This window comes from Lepisosteus platostomus, chromosome 1 (assembly GCF_059453375.1).
Source record: "Lepisosteus platostomus isolate fLepPlt1 chromosome 1, fLepPlt1.hap1, whole genome shotgun sequence".
NCBI classification, from domain to species: Eukaryota; Metazoa; Chordata; class Actinopteri; order Semionotiformes; family Lepisosteidae; genus Lepisosteus; species Lepisosteus platostomus.
The window spans coordinates 43,930,389-43,948,938 of record NC_142611.1 but is presented as its reverse complement, the minus strand read 5'-3'; the positions used below and the strand labels follow the sequence as shown (position 1 = coordinate 43,948,938).

The following is an 18,550-nucleotide window of genomic DNA, read 5'->3' as shown; positions in this document are numbered from 1 at the left end:
GCCGAGATATAAAAAACCTGGTTAACCTATATACTGTACTAACATATTAAACTCTGTTCCAACGTACTCTTCAGGCCCCATTCTGTAAACCTAATATCAAAAGATATTTTGCAGCCCTGGACATGCATGAAGGTACTGTATGTTGATTGTGCCACTTAAGTGAACTTGGATGTCCAGATGAGCTTGTTGCTTTATTCCTTTCGTCTTGTTAAAAATGCTGTCTGTAATTTTTAAGTAGAGGGGGCTGAGTGAAACCTTTTGCACTGATTTATTTTTCTTCCTATTTTTATCTTCCTCCACAGACTGTTGCATGGCACCTGATAAATGACGAGGTTCCACTGAGCATTGATCTCCAGACAGTACTGGATTGCTGCTGTCTCGCCTTACAACAGACAGTAATTTGGAACTTGCTGGCTTCGCTTAGCTATGCTAGCCAAGCCTGTTCTATCATAAATTGCATTAAACTCCTTCTTGAAGCAGGTTAGTGAAGGGTATTACTGTTAGTTGCACAACAAGCACGCTTACATAAATGTTAGTTACAAACGTTTTGCACTTCACTGTGCATTTTAAGGATGCCTGCAATTTTAGAAAAGACCGAACTTCATCAGAGACATGTATTAAGTGTGTCTTGGTCCAGATTAACAAACAATTCGAAGTACAGTATGTTCATACCCACATAAAACAAAACGGTCGATTAGTACAAGTAGTATTCCTAACAGTTATAACATTTTCAGCTGACATTTTTTTTCTTGTGATGGCAACATCAGGGATCCAAAGGCAGTAATTACATGGATAATTACCAATTCGTTCTGCAATAATTTTTGTATTTTTCTATATATTCATGTTTCTGAGATAAAAGAATCATCATAGAAGAGCAGCATAAACAATGAAGTCATTAGAATAAATAAAGGTTACAAAATGTTCCAGCCGGCTCTTTTACAGTTCCTTAAAGCATTGGCACTGATGCTTTAAAGGAGACACACCTGTATTAAAGCATGGTTCCACAGCTGAAAGACAGTGAGACTCCCATCTCCATGTTTGCGACTCATGTTTGCTGTTTGACTTTTTGGGAGTAGTTTTAAGCGGCCTGTCACAATTTTGTTATATTTTTTGCTGTATATGGTTGGTAGATGAGTATGTGTCCTTTCAGTGGCAGTGCAGCCTGGGGAACAATTTCTGCAGTCGGAGAGGAAAAAGACGGTCCGGGATAAGAGTGGGCCAGGGGACGAGGTGGATGCCTCTTCCCAAGAGAGTGAGCGAACGTCTGCTGGTATCAGATATGCCCAGTGCGCTGGAAAGATCTCGTATTCTGACCTATTAGACCCATAACAGAACTAAAGGGGCATAGTCTTGAAAAATATTCGTAAAATAGCGTACAAGTAGTTCTTTTGCTTGTCAATGAAAGAAGGGAAGCCGGGCCAAAAACTTCATCATTATTTCTATTTTTTCCAAGTATTTTGCATCTGAGTGGATATAATTCAAATAAATTTATTAGGTGGATGAGCGCTCAAATGTGCATTTACATAGGGCAGCAGGCCCAGTGCCTTTCCGTGTTTTAAGCCTTTCAGTCGTTTAATTTCTCTTGAAAAGGAAATGAGCCTTTTAAAATCTTTCCACCTCCTTTTTTCTCCTTCAATTGAGGCATTTGGGTGGTTGGTAACTAGATGGCACCATTGACTCAATATCATATCTTCTGCTGTCATATAAAATCACTGTCATGTAGATTGATTAAGAATAATTGTTCCTTCTTATGTATTTAAAGGACTGGATTCTTTTAAAACCGCTTGTGAAATCATGGCAGAGCTGGTGGAGGGTCTTCGGAGCATCCTGGCATTGGGGCATTACAGGAACAACAGAATCCCTGCATTTCTGACCCCTACACTCTGCAATATAATCATTAGTCTGGCAAGACTTCCGCTGGTCAACAGCTACACTCGAGTGCCACCGCTGGTAAGGTCTTTGAAAGGGGCCATATGATGAAATCTTCAGTTCATACTTGTCCATTTGTGAATGAAAGCTCTTCTGGCCTTTTTTATCATCTGATTCCCAGATCAAATAAAGCTCTTACCTGAGCTTGAGCCACGGTCTTTACATAAATCCATGTACATGGTCCGTGTATAATCTTCAATAGCCTTTGTCCTGAGATCTAAAGTACAAACTTATAGTTTATATCATAATAAAGAAAACCTATTCATTGTGGCTGTATATTGAGGCTTTAAATTTATGCATAATAAAGGGGTAGATCAAGCTTATGAACATAACTGTATAAGATAAATACATAAAATACATTTAGATAAGTGTTATTTCTCCCATTGGTCTTAATGGAATACCCCGGAGTGACTCAGGCCTTAATTTAAAGTAAACATTCTCCAATAAAGTACCACTCAGAGTCATTAATGAACGGAAATGAAATCCAGTGGTAGAAATGTTGTATTAGGTGTTTTGAATCAACTACATGTTAATGGTAGTGAAGATTTCTGATACCCTGGAAATCTTTTCTTTATTTCCATTTTCCTGATAAAAAGAAATAATCTTCGAGTGGAACTGCCAAAACAAATAGGTCCATGTGAAGTCTCTAAGATCCAAAACATATTAATCCTGTATACATATGCAGCTAGCAAAGGTTACTGTCTTGAGTTTTCGTTTTGCAAAATATAATCTATCTTCAGTTTTGTAGGTTTTAATGTTTCGTTCATAAAAACTTCTATTTCAAGTGCTGCAGCTCTTCCTGCCAGACATTGTGATATATATTCCTAGTTTGTTTCAAAACACAGGTCCTTTGCTTATAATCTTCCGAACACATTTCTCATTTTATTGCAAAAGGAAAAAAATGCATTTGCTTTCAAGAAATGGGTATGATTGAAACCAATTTCTGAGCAGAAGTTCTCAGGTACTGTTTTCTTAATAAATTAGCACTAAGCTTTTTCATGACTACTACAGTTTGTGTTTCCTTTTACTGTGAGCCATGACATATACCCTGAAATAGGGAAGCTTCCATGTGGTTTCTGTGTGCCCTGTGTTGAAAAGCAATGTAGGTTACCAGATTTATGTGTTCATGCTATTTTCTTAGAAGCACTAACATCCAATATGAAGCTATCATGACCAACATTCTGCCTTTAATAATCATGAGGCTTTGTTACTTATTGTAGGTTTGGAAATTGGGCTGGTCCCCAAAACCTGGCGGAGAGTTTGGCACTGCATTGCCTGAGATCCCAGTGGAGTTTCTGCAGGAGAAGGACGTCTTCAAGGAGTTCCTGTATCGCATCAATGTCTTGGGTAGGGCATTTGTGATAAAGCGCCCACTGCCGTTCTATACTTAAGCCTTTCTTAAAGGAGAACACACCTGTATACCTGTAGGACTCTCAGGAACTGTGCAGTTTGATGAAAGTCGAGAAGAGAAAACCCACTGAGAAAAGACTAATTCAATCATTCAGTTTTGAATTTCAATTCAATATCACGACAGTTACGTTTTAATAAGAAGTAAGATTGCTGGTGTTTAATTTACTGGTTTTTTAATGTTCCGTAGTGTGGGTTATTCAGAACATATTCTATTATGTGTATTTCTTTTTTTAATATAAATTTATATATTGGAAAAAATGCAACAACAGTTTGGAATGAATGAATAGGATTATTAAATACTTGGTTCTTAATACTTGTCCATTTTAAATGCTGTTAATACAATGCCCTGCAAAAGTATTTAAACCCTTCTTGGAAATGTGAAATTACTGATATATATATATTTTTAACTTAATATTTTATTAATATTCTTGATAGGTTCGACCTGATGTGCTCAAACCAAAGCATCTTTATTAGTTAGCTTCGTAAGTTGAGATAATTTTACAAGTCAGTAGTTGCGAAATAGTGGAGTGTAGCACTGAGGTGGGCTGAACTGACCTGGGGGACAGTTCGATATAACCCTAGAGCCTCTGTGTGTTTCTCTCAGGCTGGAGCAGCCGCACGCAGTTTGAGGAGACCTGGGCCACTCTCCTGGGGGTGCTGGTCACCCAGCCTATAGCAATGGACCATGAGGAAGAGAATCAGCAGGAGGTAAAGACCACACAGTGATGCTGGACTACAATACTCATTCCTCTATGTGCCACCATCCCTCCTCTTTTCAGTGAACCACCCAAAGCCTTGTTAGCATTCAATGTCCTTGTTTCAACAAGTTAACAGAGTAAGGCAAGCCACGCAGCTAAGTGGTAAGTACCCCACCCTTTGAATGCAGGAATATTGACAACCTGTGTGTGTCGCTGGCTCTTCTGATGCTAACTATGTGGCAGCGCTGTAGACATGCCGTAGAGCGAGACCTCACAGTGAATGCTTGGCCGTTGCAGGAGGACCTGGAGAGGACCCAGATCAATGTTCTTGCTGTGCAAGCCATTACGTCCTTGGTGCTGAGCGCCATGACAATCCCTGTGGCTGGTAACCCTGCCGTCAGCTGCCTGGAGCAGCAGCCTCGCAACAAGACCCTGAAAGCACTGGAAACTCGGTAAGCAGGCTTCGACTAGCACAGCACGTCTTCATTCGCGAGTGCCCCTGAATATCTGAAGAAATGCAGCGTCTTCTTTCAGAGAAGGCAGTTTGCAATGAGATAATAGAATACGGTGTCCTATATGTAATAATAATTTTTTACACTTACATAGCGCTTTTTCTGGACACTCCACTCAAAGCGCTTTACAGGTAATGGGGACTCCCCTCCACCACCACCCATGTGCAGCACCCACCTGGATGATGCAACGGCAGCCATAGTGCGCCAGAACGTTCACCACACATCAGTTATCAGTGGGGAGGAGAATAGAGTGATGAAGCCAGTTAATACAATAGATGGGAATAAATTAAGAGGCCATGATTGGTAAACGCCAATGGGAAACTTGGCCAGGATGCAGGGGTTACAGCCCTACTCTTTTTGAGAAACGCCCTGGGATTTTTCATGACCACAGAGTCAGGACCTCAGTTTTATGTCTCATCCCGAAGGACGGCACCTTTTTACAGTACAGTGTCCCCGTCACTATATAAATTAGCCCTGGGGCATTAGGGCTCACACAGACTGCAGGGTAAGAGCCTATAATCAGTCAGTGCCGTTTTCAAATGAGATTTAAAAGGTTTACTTGTGCTGGTGCTTCACAATATTGTGGGAATTTTGTTGCAAATACAAAGAAAGCATTGGATTTGAGCATATCAGCCCTGTCTGAAGCAACTTTGGAGAGCTACCAAGAGAGGCAGGATCTTTCATTCCAAGGAACTGCCAGGTCAGAAGATCAGCTCAGGCAGCAGCTAGGTCTCAAAGTAAATCTTCTGCTTCTCCAGGGTTCAGTGAATACTTTTAAGCCTGGGGACAATGCATTGGAAGTGATTTGGATGAGCAAGCATTCCAGCTGTAGCATTTTGAACAGTGACTGGAAAATACAGTTCAACAGAGTATTGTAATAATATAATCTGGAACTCTAAAGCAGTGCAAAAGGAACTAATTTTTTCTTAGATCTGTAGGGATCCTTAGATCCTTATGTTTTTTTAAAAAAAAATCCTTAGCATTGTGATCAACAACCAAAACCTGGCAGCAACACAAGCCTTTATTTAACTATTCATATAAATACTACTCAATTAAAACAGCCGTACATTCTTTTAAACATGCATGGTAAACATTAGAAGACTTTTATTTTTACTAGATATTTAAACCCGTTTCCTAACAATCCATATTCAGAAACTGGTGTCAGTTGTAAAGAATTTTTAACTTTTTTGTACAAAAGGTTTGTCAAATTCTAGAGGTTATTGGGGGCTCCACTGTTGAGATTGAAGAATCCCTGTGGTTTTTTAAACACAGTGGCAACGGGATGATAGCACCCTGTGTCATTGAAACTGGTATGGAGCGTCTGCTGAGGTAAAGTTTGGAGTCTGTAGTTGTGCTTATAATTAGACCTCTGTAGTCATGCAGACCTCCTATTTTTTTGGTGATAATTTTAATTTAAGGATTGGTTCCAGATCACCGGTATTGTGGAAAGACAATGACAGGAATTAATATTGGCCATCTCATTGTCATTTTTTTTTGTCTCAGGGTCAAATAGAATGGAAGCAGAACATTTAATGAACAAGGAATCTGTCTGGTTCTATAAATTCTGAAATGTTTAAATATAAAAAAACGTCTGCAAGGAGATCAGTAGATGATGTACGGTATGTGGCACAACAGGGACAGAGCTTGTAAGAAAACACTTGGCAGATCTTTTTTTTTTCTCTTATTTTGAGGTTTGGCAGAAAGCTGAGTGTCATTCGAGGGATTCTGGAACAGGAGATCCAGGCAATGACATCGAAGAGAGACAACATCGCCACACATTTCCCCTACCAGGCTTGGGATCCGGTCCCATCCCTCTCTTCAGCAGTCTCAGGTACTACAGGAACCTCACGGTGTAGGACCAGTAAAGTGTTAGAGAGAAACACTCATTGTGTTCATTGGCAGTTCTTTTATTTTACTGGTGAGTTCCCAAAAAAGTCATTTAAATTGACTGAGTTACCTAGGGATACAGATGTCATCATTGTGAATTCATTTTTATTTGAAGTTGGGTGCTTTTTTATTTTTTACAATTTCAGCCCAGTAGTTCAAAGATTGTTGATTAAATTGTTGGTTTTGCTGTTGCTCCCTGTGTTTTTAATGTTGGAGGTTCCAGAGAGCTGATGGCGGTGGGTATGTATTTAACTGTGGGTGTCCTCCGCAGGTTTTGGTGGTTTGTTATGATCACTTCTTTTACAAGCAAGTGTACAAGAAGAGCTGAAATCAACAGCGAACCGTCATTTCCGAAATTGAGAGGGACAGCACCTTTTTAGTAAAAATGTATTAAAAAAATTCTGTTATTTTCTTAAAAAATCGGTCCATTTCGTCTTATGCTGAGCATGATTGGTCGTGTAATTCATAATTTAAACTTTTCACAGCCGGTAGCTACATTAAGGATGTAATGTGCCATAAACATGGCTGCTAGTTCTTCATAGGAACAGACTTCCAGTTTGATGGGGGCACTGTTTTGCCTGTCTATTCCCTGTATTTTCTTTCATAGCACATGTTGATTTAAAAGTTGGTAGCCCTGTATTTATCCCTTGTGTTATAAACTACTCTTTTTTTTGTATGCTTAGGAATGCCAATATTTTAATTAGATATAGAGGTAAGCTTTTGGATGTACATTTGAAATATGAGCACAAGTTAACTATTCCATTGTGGTCTTGCTAATTTAAGACCTGAATTCCTTTGCTGCTGTTGATTAATTTTAATGTGGAGTTTATCTGTATTTGAGGTACCTTGATAAGCCATGAGAAGCTCCTCCTGCAGATAAACACAGAGAGAGAAATGGGCAACATGGATTATAAACTGGGACAGGTAAGAACTATAATGCAATCTACTTAAGCAGGCCATGTGCTTTGGATAGGATAATATCTTCCATTACCATTCAAATTTTGAAGCTAAGTTAAACACACAGTAAAAAGTCGGATATATCTGCTTAGCAGCTCACATAGCGTTTCAGATTCTTGAAACATTTCAGTTATTTGGGAAGTGTATGTGAAATAAACTGGTAAGTTCTTTGTACTGTAGCCCAATGAGTCAGTTTCAGATGTGAAAGTCAGTTCTTCTATGCATGTGTGACCCTGTCTTAAGGGGAGCCTGGTATTAAAACATGCTCGTCGACGTACTATACAGTAGTGTTGGCTTGGGAACTACAACTCTCATAAACGCACTGAGCAACTTCCCCATGGCTTCCACGTCAAAGTCCCTATTCTGCCTGGCTGGGGTGATGTCTAGCAGGACCCTCCCAGTTCTGGCAGCTTCATGGTTGAGCGTCATTAGCGCACACAGAAGGAACTCACACAGAATTCTTTTTTAAAATCTTATTTTCTATGAAAAGTAGAAAAAACATGGGAGTGTTTCTAGAGATTTTTATAAGTCAGGAGTACAGCAAGCTGGTAGCGAGGTTTTCTCTACCCATCTTGTACATGTTATTTTCCCCCGTTTAAAACTTTTACTACAACACATTTAAACACAACGGAACATACTGATTTCTAACATTACATCACAATACACTTAACTCACAACACACATACACTTTTCACCTTGCGACTTAACACAGTTACAGTAGCTAGCGAAGTCCAGTATTAGTCTCTGACAACCTGCAACCCCGAATACACTTTGTACACCTTTAAAACAAATAGAAACACTTGAAACTTAAACAACGGAGCAGTGACAGTATTAAACATAAAACTGTAGACCTTTAAAAAATTGTATTACTTCAGGTTTACTGGTCTTACGGAAAGAACTAGAAAAACTATGGGCGGGTGTTCGGAGATATTTGCAAGTTGGAAGTACAGCAAGCTGGTAGTGAGAATCTAACTAACCGCCTGCGTGAGGCGCTATTCCTGACCCTATCACCTGGTTACACATGCATGCCAACAAATTTATCGTGTAAAATTTTGTTTTAATTACCCCATGGGTGAAATTCGAACAATTTCATAAACATTTCTAAAGAGGTATATTTTATAATAATATCTTATTTATAAGATTAATATCTAGGCAGTGTTCTCTACTTTCTTAAATTTGGCATCAAAAATAAAAATGAATACTGGCAGTAATTTCTAAAGGAGTATTTGATTTCAATGGACATTTAAGAGCTATTACACTGCTAGTCAGATTGTCCAGCGAAATCTCCCCACTTTACATTAGGTTTGACTTTCTTGCAATACATCATACCAAGTTAGTGAGAACATTGTCGTTTGCCATGGTCTATGGAATGAAATATTTGAAATATCCTGTTCACAACTCAGCCGGATTTCCTTCTGAATCAATCTGATTTATGTACTGAGATCTGAACTGCTTGGCAGGTGGTGCCGTTTGAGGAGAATTTGTGCAGAGAGTTCTGACAGATGGGGGCTAAGATGAGATTTATCTGCCCTCATGTAGTAAGAGAGCCTTCATAAATGATAGGATCTGCTGAAAAGGTTACAGTTTTGCACGGGGCTGAGGAGTTATTTTGAGCGCTGCCTTGGAAAGTTTATAGAAGTTTTGTGGAATTAATATAACCGTAGGTAAGAATTTATGAAGTGAAGATTATTAATTCATATCCTGGCACTACTAAGCTGCTAGAAGAATAATCCTTCAAGTCTGATTCTGGACTGTATCACTGAAGGCTACATCTGGCTAATTCTGACACTTGTAGGTCAGAATGCTTTATTTTTCCCTGCTAGTGGAAGGGAAAAGAATGGGATGTGAAAGTTAGGCTAGGAATTCAGGTCCGTTGTCAAGTCCTTATCCATAATTGGGGTTAATTATGTTTTTCATTGGAAATTCCAGAACACCACAAGCTTTTTTTTCTCTTGGGGGGGAAAAGGCTTGTTTTGTTCTGTGTCTGGTCAGAGTTGTATTTTAAGATTATGCTTTTTAATAAGTAGTCAAAAATAGTTTTTATGTGTTGCTGACAAAATGCACACAAACTACCATTTGCTGAAAAGTGATCAAGTTGCATGAGCTCATACAGAACACATCTCATCACATTATGGCTTCGCAGCATGATCAAGCTTTTATGCGTCACTAGAATGGACGAAAAAGCCTGCAAGCCACTCATGAGTCTTGCTTGAGTGTGCGCAGGTAGCCCATTAAAAATGGGACATTTCCTCTGCCGTTTATATTTTTACATTTCAAAACCTAAAGGCGTTCTTCCCCTGGCTCAGCAAGTCAGACATCCTTTTTGTTTCTGCTTTTTGGCCCAAAAGCCTACTGAGGTTGAGGAAAAGAGGACATACCTGGAGAGTGGGGTCACAAGACTTAATTTCCCATTTTGGGCCTCAATGTGACGGTAACAGAAGTAACCAAACTTGAACATTAAAATGGTGGAAGTGGCGTCCCTGTGGCGGAAGAGCAACTGGAGAAAGGTCCCGTGAAGGAAGTTGAATTCATAAATTCAAACCAATGTGGACGTGCCTGTTAGCAGATAAGGGACTGAGAGGGGGGGGATCAGAAAGGCCCGTTACTTTGTGGGCGTAGTGGCTGGCTCTCTGTAAAGCCACACTGTTGTTGCAGGTGTCCATACACTCCATGTGGCTGGGAAACAACATCACCCCCCTGAGAGAGGAAGAGTGGGACGAGGATGAGGAGGATGAGAATGATGCTCCGGCCCCAGTGTCGCCTCCCACTTCCCCCATCAACTCCAGGTCAGTTTCACCCTCTCTCCTAATGGGCAGAGCTCCCAGCCCATTTGGTGGAGTTGCTGCTGTGCTCCTTTTGTTGTCTGCGCAGGGTTAAGCTGTTTACAATGGAAAATCGTGCCATACAATACCTTCCTGTGGTAGGAAAAAAACAGTTTGGATTATAAAGGCAGAACATGTTACTACTGATTCTGGCTTCTATGTAGAAAACAAACACTGGCATTTAGGTTAAGCAAAATAAATGTTTTGATGTAACTCTTAACCTGGTTTTCATTTGAAGGGTTAATTTAAATAGTTCTGTAACATGTCTAAATCGTCCTGCCAGCCTGTTCCTCATGTTCTGTTTATATAGGTTATCACTTGATAAGGAACAAGTAATAGGTTTATTCCATGCTGGAAAGTGAAGAAAGAAAACGCAACGTTTTGGCCGTGGAGCCTTCTTCAGGTGTCAAAGGCTCCTGAAGGAGGCCCTACGCCTGAAACATTGTTTTCTTAATAAGCATTGTTTTTACTGAGGTGCAATGGCAGAGAATTTCAGAAAATTTAGAAAAGCAATTTGGTATAGACAGGCATTTAAACTGCTAAGTGAGGCTGGCATTATAATGAGGTATAACTGCGTCAACTGAGAAATGCCATAGCAGCCAATGTCAGTACTCTCAAAATGAACTTCTTGAAAGTATCTTGGCATTAATTGTCATGGCAGGAAACATCGTGCTGGTGTTGACATCCACTCCTGCTCACAGTTCTTACTGGAGCTCTACAGTCAGTGGGTTCTACCCAGCAGCCCCAGCAACAAGAAGACGCCTGTGGTCCTGATTAGTGAAGTGGTTCGCTCAGTAAGTTTCACATTTCATATGAGCGCGCTGGCCTGGCGAAGACATTAGGGTTTTTCCACTCTGTTGAGTAAATGTTATTGATTTGTGTTCCCCCCCCCCCCCCACTCACCCTCAGCTTTTAGCGGTGTCAGACTTGTTCACGGAGAGGAATCAGTTCGAGATGATGTTCAGCACGCTGACGGAGCTCCAGAAGGTCCACCCTGCCGAGGATGAGATCCTCAACCAGTACCTGGTCCCTGCCATCTGCAAGGCAGCAGCCGTTCTGGGCATGGTAACCGGACTTGTCGCACCAGAGCGGGACTCTGACCCTAATCAACACCATGAGACTAAATTTTATTTTCCCCTGACTATTGCAATATCAAGGGAGCCGTGGTAGCTCAGACGGCAAGGGCGTCTAGCTCCTAACTGGAAGGTCCCGGGTTCAATCCCAGGTAGGGGCAGGCGATATAGCTTGCTCTAATTCCTTCCAGACGGCTCCCAGGTCCACTCGACCTCCTTTCCAAATGAGTACCGGGGGTTAATCCTTCTGGGGGTAATAGGCCGTCTGGAGCTGACCACATCACCTCCACCTCCAGTGTTGGATGGTTGAGAAAAATGGTGTCCCTTGACCCCATTCCCCCATGGGCCTTTATGGCCTGAAAAGGGACCTACCTACCTTTTGCAGTACCAACCATTCTGGTTAGACTTCTTTACCAGACGATCTCAAAGTAATGGGATTTCCATTCATGTGCACAACCTTCTGATGCACTCTGGACAAAAAACTAAGGCATTACATTTTTCGTTTTGCACACCAGTGCTAAAAATACCTTGGAAATTATTTCTATTTCAGGATTATTGTAATTATTGACAGCACTACCATATATGAAAGTGTTTAATATGGGACAGCTGAGATCATGTTATAATGGATTTTCTTGTGAACATTTGCAACTGGTAGTTTGTCAGCTTTACTTATTGGAGGTTCTGCCTTTTCTCTGGCTTTACTCTTCCATTTCTTCGTACCACAGTTCTGCTCCGCAGGGTCCCCCTGAGAAGCTGTGTATGCCGATCGGGTTGGCATGATGCTATGATCAGGCAGCAGTCTCTCATCAGCGTTGTGACATTGTGATGATGACAAGATGTACAATGGATTTTGCCAAATGCAGAAAAAACAAAAAGAACAGGCTCTGTAGAATGCGGACCACATGCAGAATCTCAGTTGTGTTTACCCCCTGTTAGGACAAGGCGATAGCGGAGCCTGTGAGCCGACTGCTGGAGACCACCCTGCGCAGCACGCACATGCCCACCCGCATCGGGGGGCTGCACGGCATCCTGTACGTGCTCGAGTGTGACCTGCTGGACGACACCGCCAAGCAGCTCATCCCCATCATCAGCGAGTACCTCCTCTCCAACCTGCGGGGAATCGCACAGTGAGATTCGCTCCGTATCCGTACACACTTGCAAGCACCCAAAAGACGACAGAAGTCTCTCAAGTGGCCCCTGCAGCAAACGTGCTTGTTTGTAGTGACAGCCGGCCCGGACCCTGTTGGTTTTCAGTCTGGTCTTGGTCACTAACTGACGGGGACTGGGGTTTCCCAGTAGTCATCATACAAATTTAGTGGATGCTACCAGAATTGGATGGGCTCTAGTTAGTTAGACTTGCCTGCACCTGTAAGCTCATGGTTACGGCGGGAGTCACTTTACTTTTCCAAGGGCCGGACTTGAATTTTGAAAAGTAGCAAAAGGGTCTGATCATGCAGCTTTGAGAAGAATAGGTGTATACTCCTCATCCCTCACCACTCCTGTGCTGGTAGGGGGGCAGGAGCACTGAAAAAGTGGCTAGCACTTGCTTCTTTCCAATTGGGGAAAAATAAAAAAAAATATTTGACAGTTCTGATTTGTTTAAAAAGGAACAGAAAATGATCATCTAGCTTTCTTTGTTTTCAACAGATATTGTGATTATTTTCATTGATATGTACAGGGAAGATTCTCCTCTGCTTAATTTTGAACAGGATCTTCAGGCTAACCAGCTGTGCAGATACTATTGAATGGTGGCAGACTTTCCAAAAAATGTTCCCTTACATTTTTGTACAGTATATGTCTTTTATTACCCCAAATACAATATAAGTGCAGTATCGTTTGCTTTTTTTATGTGCCAGTGGAAGAAGTGATATTCTGTAGGCTTTATAATCCTACCACCAGTGTCACTGCTTGGCAGGATATGTATAATTTTAGATTTTTGTGCTTTGTAGAGGAGGTGTTTGCATTTTTTCCCACACAGCGTTCTCATGGGGATAATTTGACACAAATTCATGCAGCCTGTGTTATTAGGCCGCTAATGACAATTTTGAGGTCTAATGAGGTCAGCTTGTTAAAGAGTTTCCTCAGCCTAAACCCATTACTGAATATTTTGACAACTGGTGTCCTTGGAAATTTGATACAGATAGCAGTACTCCTCATACCATTTTATGTAATTTTTTTCCCCATAAATCTTCTAATTCTTTTTCAGTGATGTCACAGGCTTTTGTCTCCTTGTTCCGATTACAGCTGTGTCCACCTTCACAATCAGCAGCATGTGCTGGTGATGTGCGCTGCAGCCTTCTACATGATTGAGAACTATCCACTGGACGTGGGCTCAGAATTCACAGCTGGCATTATCCAGGTGTGGCAGGATTTTTTTGGCCTTTGTTTGGATAGATATTGCATGGTGTCTGCAGCGTGTTATTGGGAGATGCTTAGAAAAAAGGGGGCTGTGTGTTTGCACCTCAATCATTTCTGAATTAAAGATATTTTGTTCTTTTAAAGCATAGGAAAATACACAGGCCTTTCGTTACATCCTTATATCTTATTCTACAAAATCAGAAAAAGACCACATTATCCTTCTATGTTTTTTTCTGCCTTTGCCTTCTTTGACATTAAGAATTATGACTCATGGTTCTTTGGAAAGCCTCAAGAAGATTTAGAGGCATATTTTATTCATGGCGCTACCACGCGTGTTAACATTTTAAGCATTGCCTTTCACTTCTGGGAGGAAAGGACGCAACTGAAAAGCACTCTGAAATAGTCCCGGCCATTAGTAAGCTTGAAGCTCTTTCCTACGAGGAGCAGCCATGAAACGTTGTGTCTCACATGTCTGACACTTGGGTGGGTACTGTTGCAGATGTGTGGCGTGATGGTCTCTGGAAGCGAGGAGGCCACTCCGTCTGTGATTTACCACTGTGTCCTGCGGGGTCTGGAGCGCCTCCTGCTGTCAGAGCAGCTGTCCCGGCTGGATGGGGAGGCACTAGTGAAGCTCAGTGTGGACCGGGTCAACATGCCCAGCCCTCACCGGGCCATGGCTGCTCTGGGGCTCATGCTCACCTGCATGTACACAGGTAATGCCGGCGTCACACAACACGACTTTCCCTAGGATTTTCAGTCTTAGCCTTCATTTACAGAATCGTAAGAAACTCACAAGTCGCAGCGCGCACCCGTTACTGTCAGTTGTGTAGTGTGACACCCCCAGCGACTCAGTCATAGCCACTACAACTCTCTGGTTTGATTTTCTCATAGCGAGTCGCAAGTCGTAAGGGTGGGCAGTGAGCCGAATGTGTACTTGTGAGATAATGTGCCCAGCATATTACACGTTATAGCGCAATACTAATTTGTTTACGGTATTTGTTTTAAAGACGTTTTATATTTTCAACTGTTTTATTTTTGTAAATTTGTTTCTATATTTATAAAGAAGAGTTATATTTTTGAAGATGTTTATTTGTGGAAAACAGTGCCTGTGTGACATTTTTCAAGATGTTTATGTGCTTGTTCTCCAAGTTGTTTGTTTACTTTCGTGCGGTGCTCCTCCTCTTATTCCAGTGTGCTCCAAGTTGAACGGCTGCCAAAATGAGGCGACCTTGCGGTACTTTCGCGCCGCAATACAAGATTTGGAACCGTGATGAAAAGTCGTGAAGGAATCCTGTAATTAGTCACCCACTGCGATTCCTAGTCATATAATTTGGCACCCTCTAGGACAGAAAAGGCAGCGAGACTCAGCAACTGCAGTCATTAAATTTGACATGCTCTCTGATTAGGAGTCGTGTCGAGTCATGTAGTATGATGCCAGCTTAACACAGGAACTGGTAACACAGCATGGCCCTGTCCAACAGGGTTACAGCTTGTGGCGATGTCCACGAGAAGCCTGTTTTCGTTGTTATGCGTCTGCAAAGACTTTCAAACTGCAGTCCTCAACATTAAGGGGCCATGCATTATTGATTCACATCATTAATGCATTTCATTTCTGCCATTATTCCAGAGCTAAATCCACTAAGAGGAACGAGCTTTTTCTGCACTTTGCAGTTTGAATCAAAGGCAGTCATTTTCACACATAAGAAAGCTTTTGAAGAACTAAAAAGAGATTTTAGATTGTTTAATAATTACATTTTAGTGTTGATTGAAATCAAAAGATGGACCAGAGATGCTCAAAATGTATTACAAGTGGCATATAATGGTTCTTCTCAACATTATATTTTAAGAGAACAATTTGGGTTTACCTTTACACGATTATTAGTTCTTCATCCCCAGATAAGGATCGTTGATTTCCTCAGTGCCTTGTTAAACGGTCGTGTGTTCTGGACAGGAAAGGAGAAGTGCAGTCCGGGACGGGCAGCGGACTCTGATCCCACGGCCCCCGACAGCGAGTCTGTGATTGTGGCCATGGAGCGTGTCTCGGTTCTCTTCGACAGGTACGCCATGGTTCTGGTGCTGGACCTCTTTGCCGGATCTCGAATAAAAGAAAAATTGTCAGAAGTTACATTTTCATCACATGTTTGTAATCGTTTTCACATATTTTAAAAGGTTTGGTTTGCATTTTATATAATTTGGTCCACGGTGAAATCTCATTTTTATAGTCGTTGCCATTGTTTGATGGTTATCTCAAGGGTTAGAAGCTGGATCTGGTGGCTTTTCGATTTAAACATTGCCTTTAGTTTGATGCAGAAATAATGGATAGAGAGAACAGGTTGTGATTATGTGCTCTTGATTTGGGTCTTCTGCAGGCAGTCGGGGGAGGGGGGGATTGTGGCAGAAGAAGTGCCCTTCTTATTTGTTTTTCAGAGGGTTTAGTGTGCAGCCTTCTCTTGTTCTTCATTTTTCAGGAGTTGGATAATCCCTCTTTACGTGCATTATATTTTAATGAAGAATGAATGGATCAGGCAACTTTGATATGTTGAACTTTTTTGTGAGATCTTTTAAACATGTTAACAAAGGTAGCAGTATTGTAAGATTGGAACCAGTCCTCAGCCTTGTTGCCTTGTGCTCAATACTGATCTTTCTTCTCCAGAATCAGAAAAGGCTTCCCTTTCGAAGCCAGAGTGGTGGCTCGAATCCTCCCTCAGTTCCTGGATGACTTCTTCCCTCCTCAGGATGTGATGAACAAAGTCATCGGGGAGTTCCTGTCCAATCAGCAGCCTTACCCACAGTTCATGGCGACTGTTGTTTACAAGGTCAGCCTGAATGCAGCCTTCTGTCCTTGGTACTTTTGCACCAGTCTGGAGTGCAGAAGAAAAAACAGAGTGAAGGTTAAATGAAAAGTAAAGTCCTCTGTAGATGCCCCTTCATCATGTCTAAGCCTCCCTCATGTCAGTCTTTGTGGAAGCACTCACAGACTGACATCCTCCTGGTACTTGGGAACACCTACTTCAGTAGAAAAGTAAAATTTAAAATTAAACTATCAGGACTGCAGTTTCATTATTTTATTGCCGCCAACAATTTGTATGTAACACAGGTTATATGGGGCATTCTGGAAGGTTCTGTAGTCTGCATTTGTCAGTGAGTCTTCCAAGAAAAAGAGAGAGAACCAATGAAATGAGGAGCATTCAATCAGAGTTTAGTGGAATTGAATTTTTAACACTGTAAAGTTATATTTATTAAGTCTTTTTTTGATATTACAGTCCCGTTTCCTTCCATTTACCAGGTATTCCAGACATTGCACGCTACGGGCCAGTCATCGATGGTTCGAGATTGGGTTCTCCTGTCTCTTTCCAACTTCACTCAAAGGACACCAGTAGCCATGGCGATGTGGAGTCTTTCCTGTTTCTTCGTCAGCGCTTCGACTAGCCAGTGGATTTCAGCCCTGTATCCTTTAAAGCTTTAATTAAAACATATGTTGCTAAAATACCTTAAAAATTTTGCTTTAATCAATCAGTTTTGGAATCATTTAAAAAGGTGCTGACGTTGTTTCCTTTTCAAACTACTTATTCTTCTTTCTTACCAGTATATCTCCACTCTTTGTTTCAAATTGCCACAGTACCTCTATTCTTCCGTTTTCTGTCTGTAAAATACCATTTTTATTCAATGTCTTGCTCTATTTTATTTTGATTTTAAAAGCCATTTTTCCTCTTGCTAATGTAACTTTTCATATCACTCTTACTGTTCAGTCATTTGGTCTTTTTCAACTCGTAACATTAGAAGATCTACAGTAACTTCCTGTGAATATTTTATTATTAATAAAGGAAATTTGTAATACAGGATTCCAATTGAATGTCCCACTGCCATATTTGGCTTCTGCAGGATATTTTTACTTAGCATAACATATACTATATACTGCAGTAACTAAAAGTAAATGATAAGAGGTGTTTTTAATTTACTTTGTACTTTGAAATTGTACTTTACTTGTATTTATTTATAAGTCAGTAATGAATAATATTGGCAAATGTTCAGTAGACTGATTTTTTGGCAAAAAATATTTAAATATTTTAAAAGAATATTCAGACATATCAAATTGAATGTTCGTGTGGATGTCACAATATAATAATAATAATTTAATAATTGCTTAAACTTATATAGCACTTTTCTGGACACTCCACTCAAAGCGCTTTACAGGTAATGGGGATCCCCTCCACCACCATAAAATATACATCAAACATGCATCTACTCCACCATGTAGATGTATATTTACTATATAGCTAACAGCTATAACTCCCTACATGCACAACTGACAACCCACTGAAGCTCAGCAGGTGTGTACCAGGTGTGGTCAGTACTTGGATGGGAAAACACCTGAGAAAAAACTAAGGTTGCTGCTAAAGAGCTATTAGAGACCACTCTGTGGTCTGTGAGGGTCCTAATGCCCCAGTATAGTGACGGGGACACTATACTGTAAAAAAGGCGCCATTCTTCAGATGAGATGTAAAACAGAGGCCCTGAGTGTGTTTCTTGAAAACATTAAGGGTATTAACCCCAGTGTCCTGACCAAATTCCCCATTGGCCTTTACCCATCATGGCCTTCTAATAATCCCCATCTATGAATTGGTTTCATCACTCTGCTCTCCTCCCCTCTGATAGCTGAAGTGTAGCTGAGGTCTGGCACCCTTTGGCTGCTGTTGCATCATCCAGGTTGGGCTGCACATTGGTGGTGGAAGGGAGTCCCTATAAAGTCCTTTAGAGTGGAGTGTCCAGAAAAGCGCTCTATAAGTGTAAGGATATTATGATGATGATGATGTTTGGATTTAATTTTTTTTCATCATCATGGTTTTGCATCCTAATTCCTGGCTACAGAATGGATCTAACACACTCCTTCTGCATTTTGTTGC

The 18,550-nt window shown here is 41.0% G+C and overlaps 1 protein-coding gene across 2 annotated transcripts in view; it reads left to right on the top strand.

Annotated features, from left to right (window-relative positions):
• Positions 1-18,550, top strand: part of htt (huntingtin) — a 90,436-nt gene that overhangs the window by 68,325 nt on the left and 3,561 nt on the right. For both annotated transcript variants that reach the window (XM_088629693.1, XM_088629690.1), the window contains 17 exons: positions 303-480; positions 1,151-1,252; positions 1,763-1,950; positions 3,150-3,276; positions 3,944-4,047; positions 4,335-4,489; positions 6,241-6,380; positions 7,278-7,360; positions 10,049-10,179; positions 10,877-11,009; positions 11,125-11,280; positions 12,225-12,415; positions 13,533-13,647; positions 14,146-14,359; positions 15,598-15,703; positions 16,300-16,462; positions 16,933-17,093. In XM_088629693.1, coding sequence (XP_088485819.1) covers positions 303-480; positions 1,151-1,252; positions 1,763-1,950; positions 3,150-3,276; positions 3,944-4,047; positions 4,335-4,489; positions 6,241-6,380; positions 7,278-7,360; positions 10,049-10,179; positions 10,877-11,009; positions 11,125-11,280; positions 12,225-12,415; positions 13,533-13,647; positions 14,146-14,359; positions 15,598-15,703; positions 16,300-16,462; positions 16,933-17,093 — 2,447 coding nt within the window. The remainder of the gene's footprint in view (positions 1-302; positions 481-1,150; positions 1,253-1,762; positions 1,951-3,149; positions 3,277-3,943; positions 4,048-4,334; positions 4,490-6,240; positions 6,381-7,277; positions 7,361-10,048; positions 10,180-10,876; positions 11,010-11,124; positions 11,281-12,224; positions 12,416-13,532; positions 13,648-14,145; positions 14,360-15,597; positions 15,704-16,299; positions 16,463-16,932; positions 17,094-18,550) is intronic.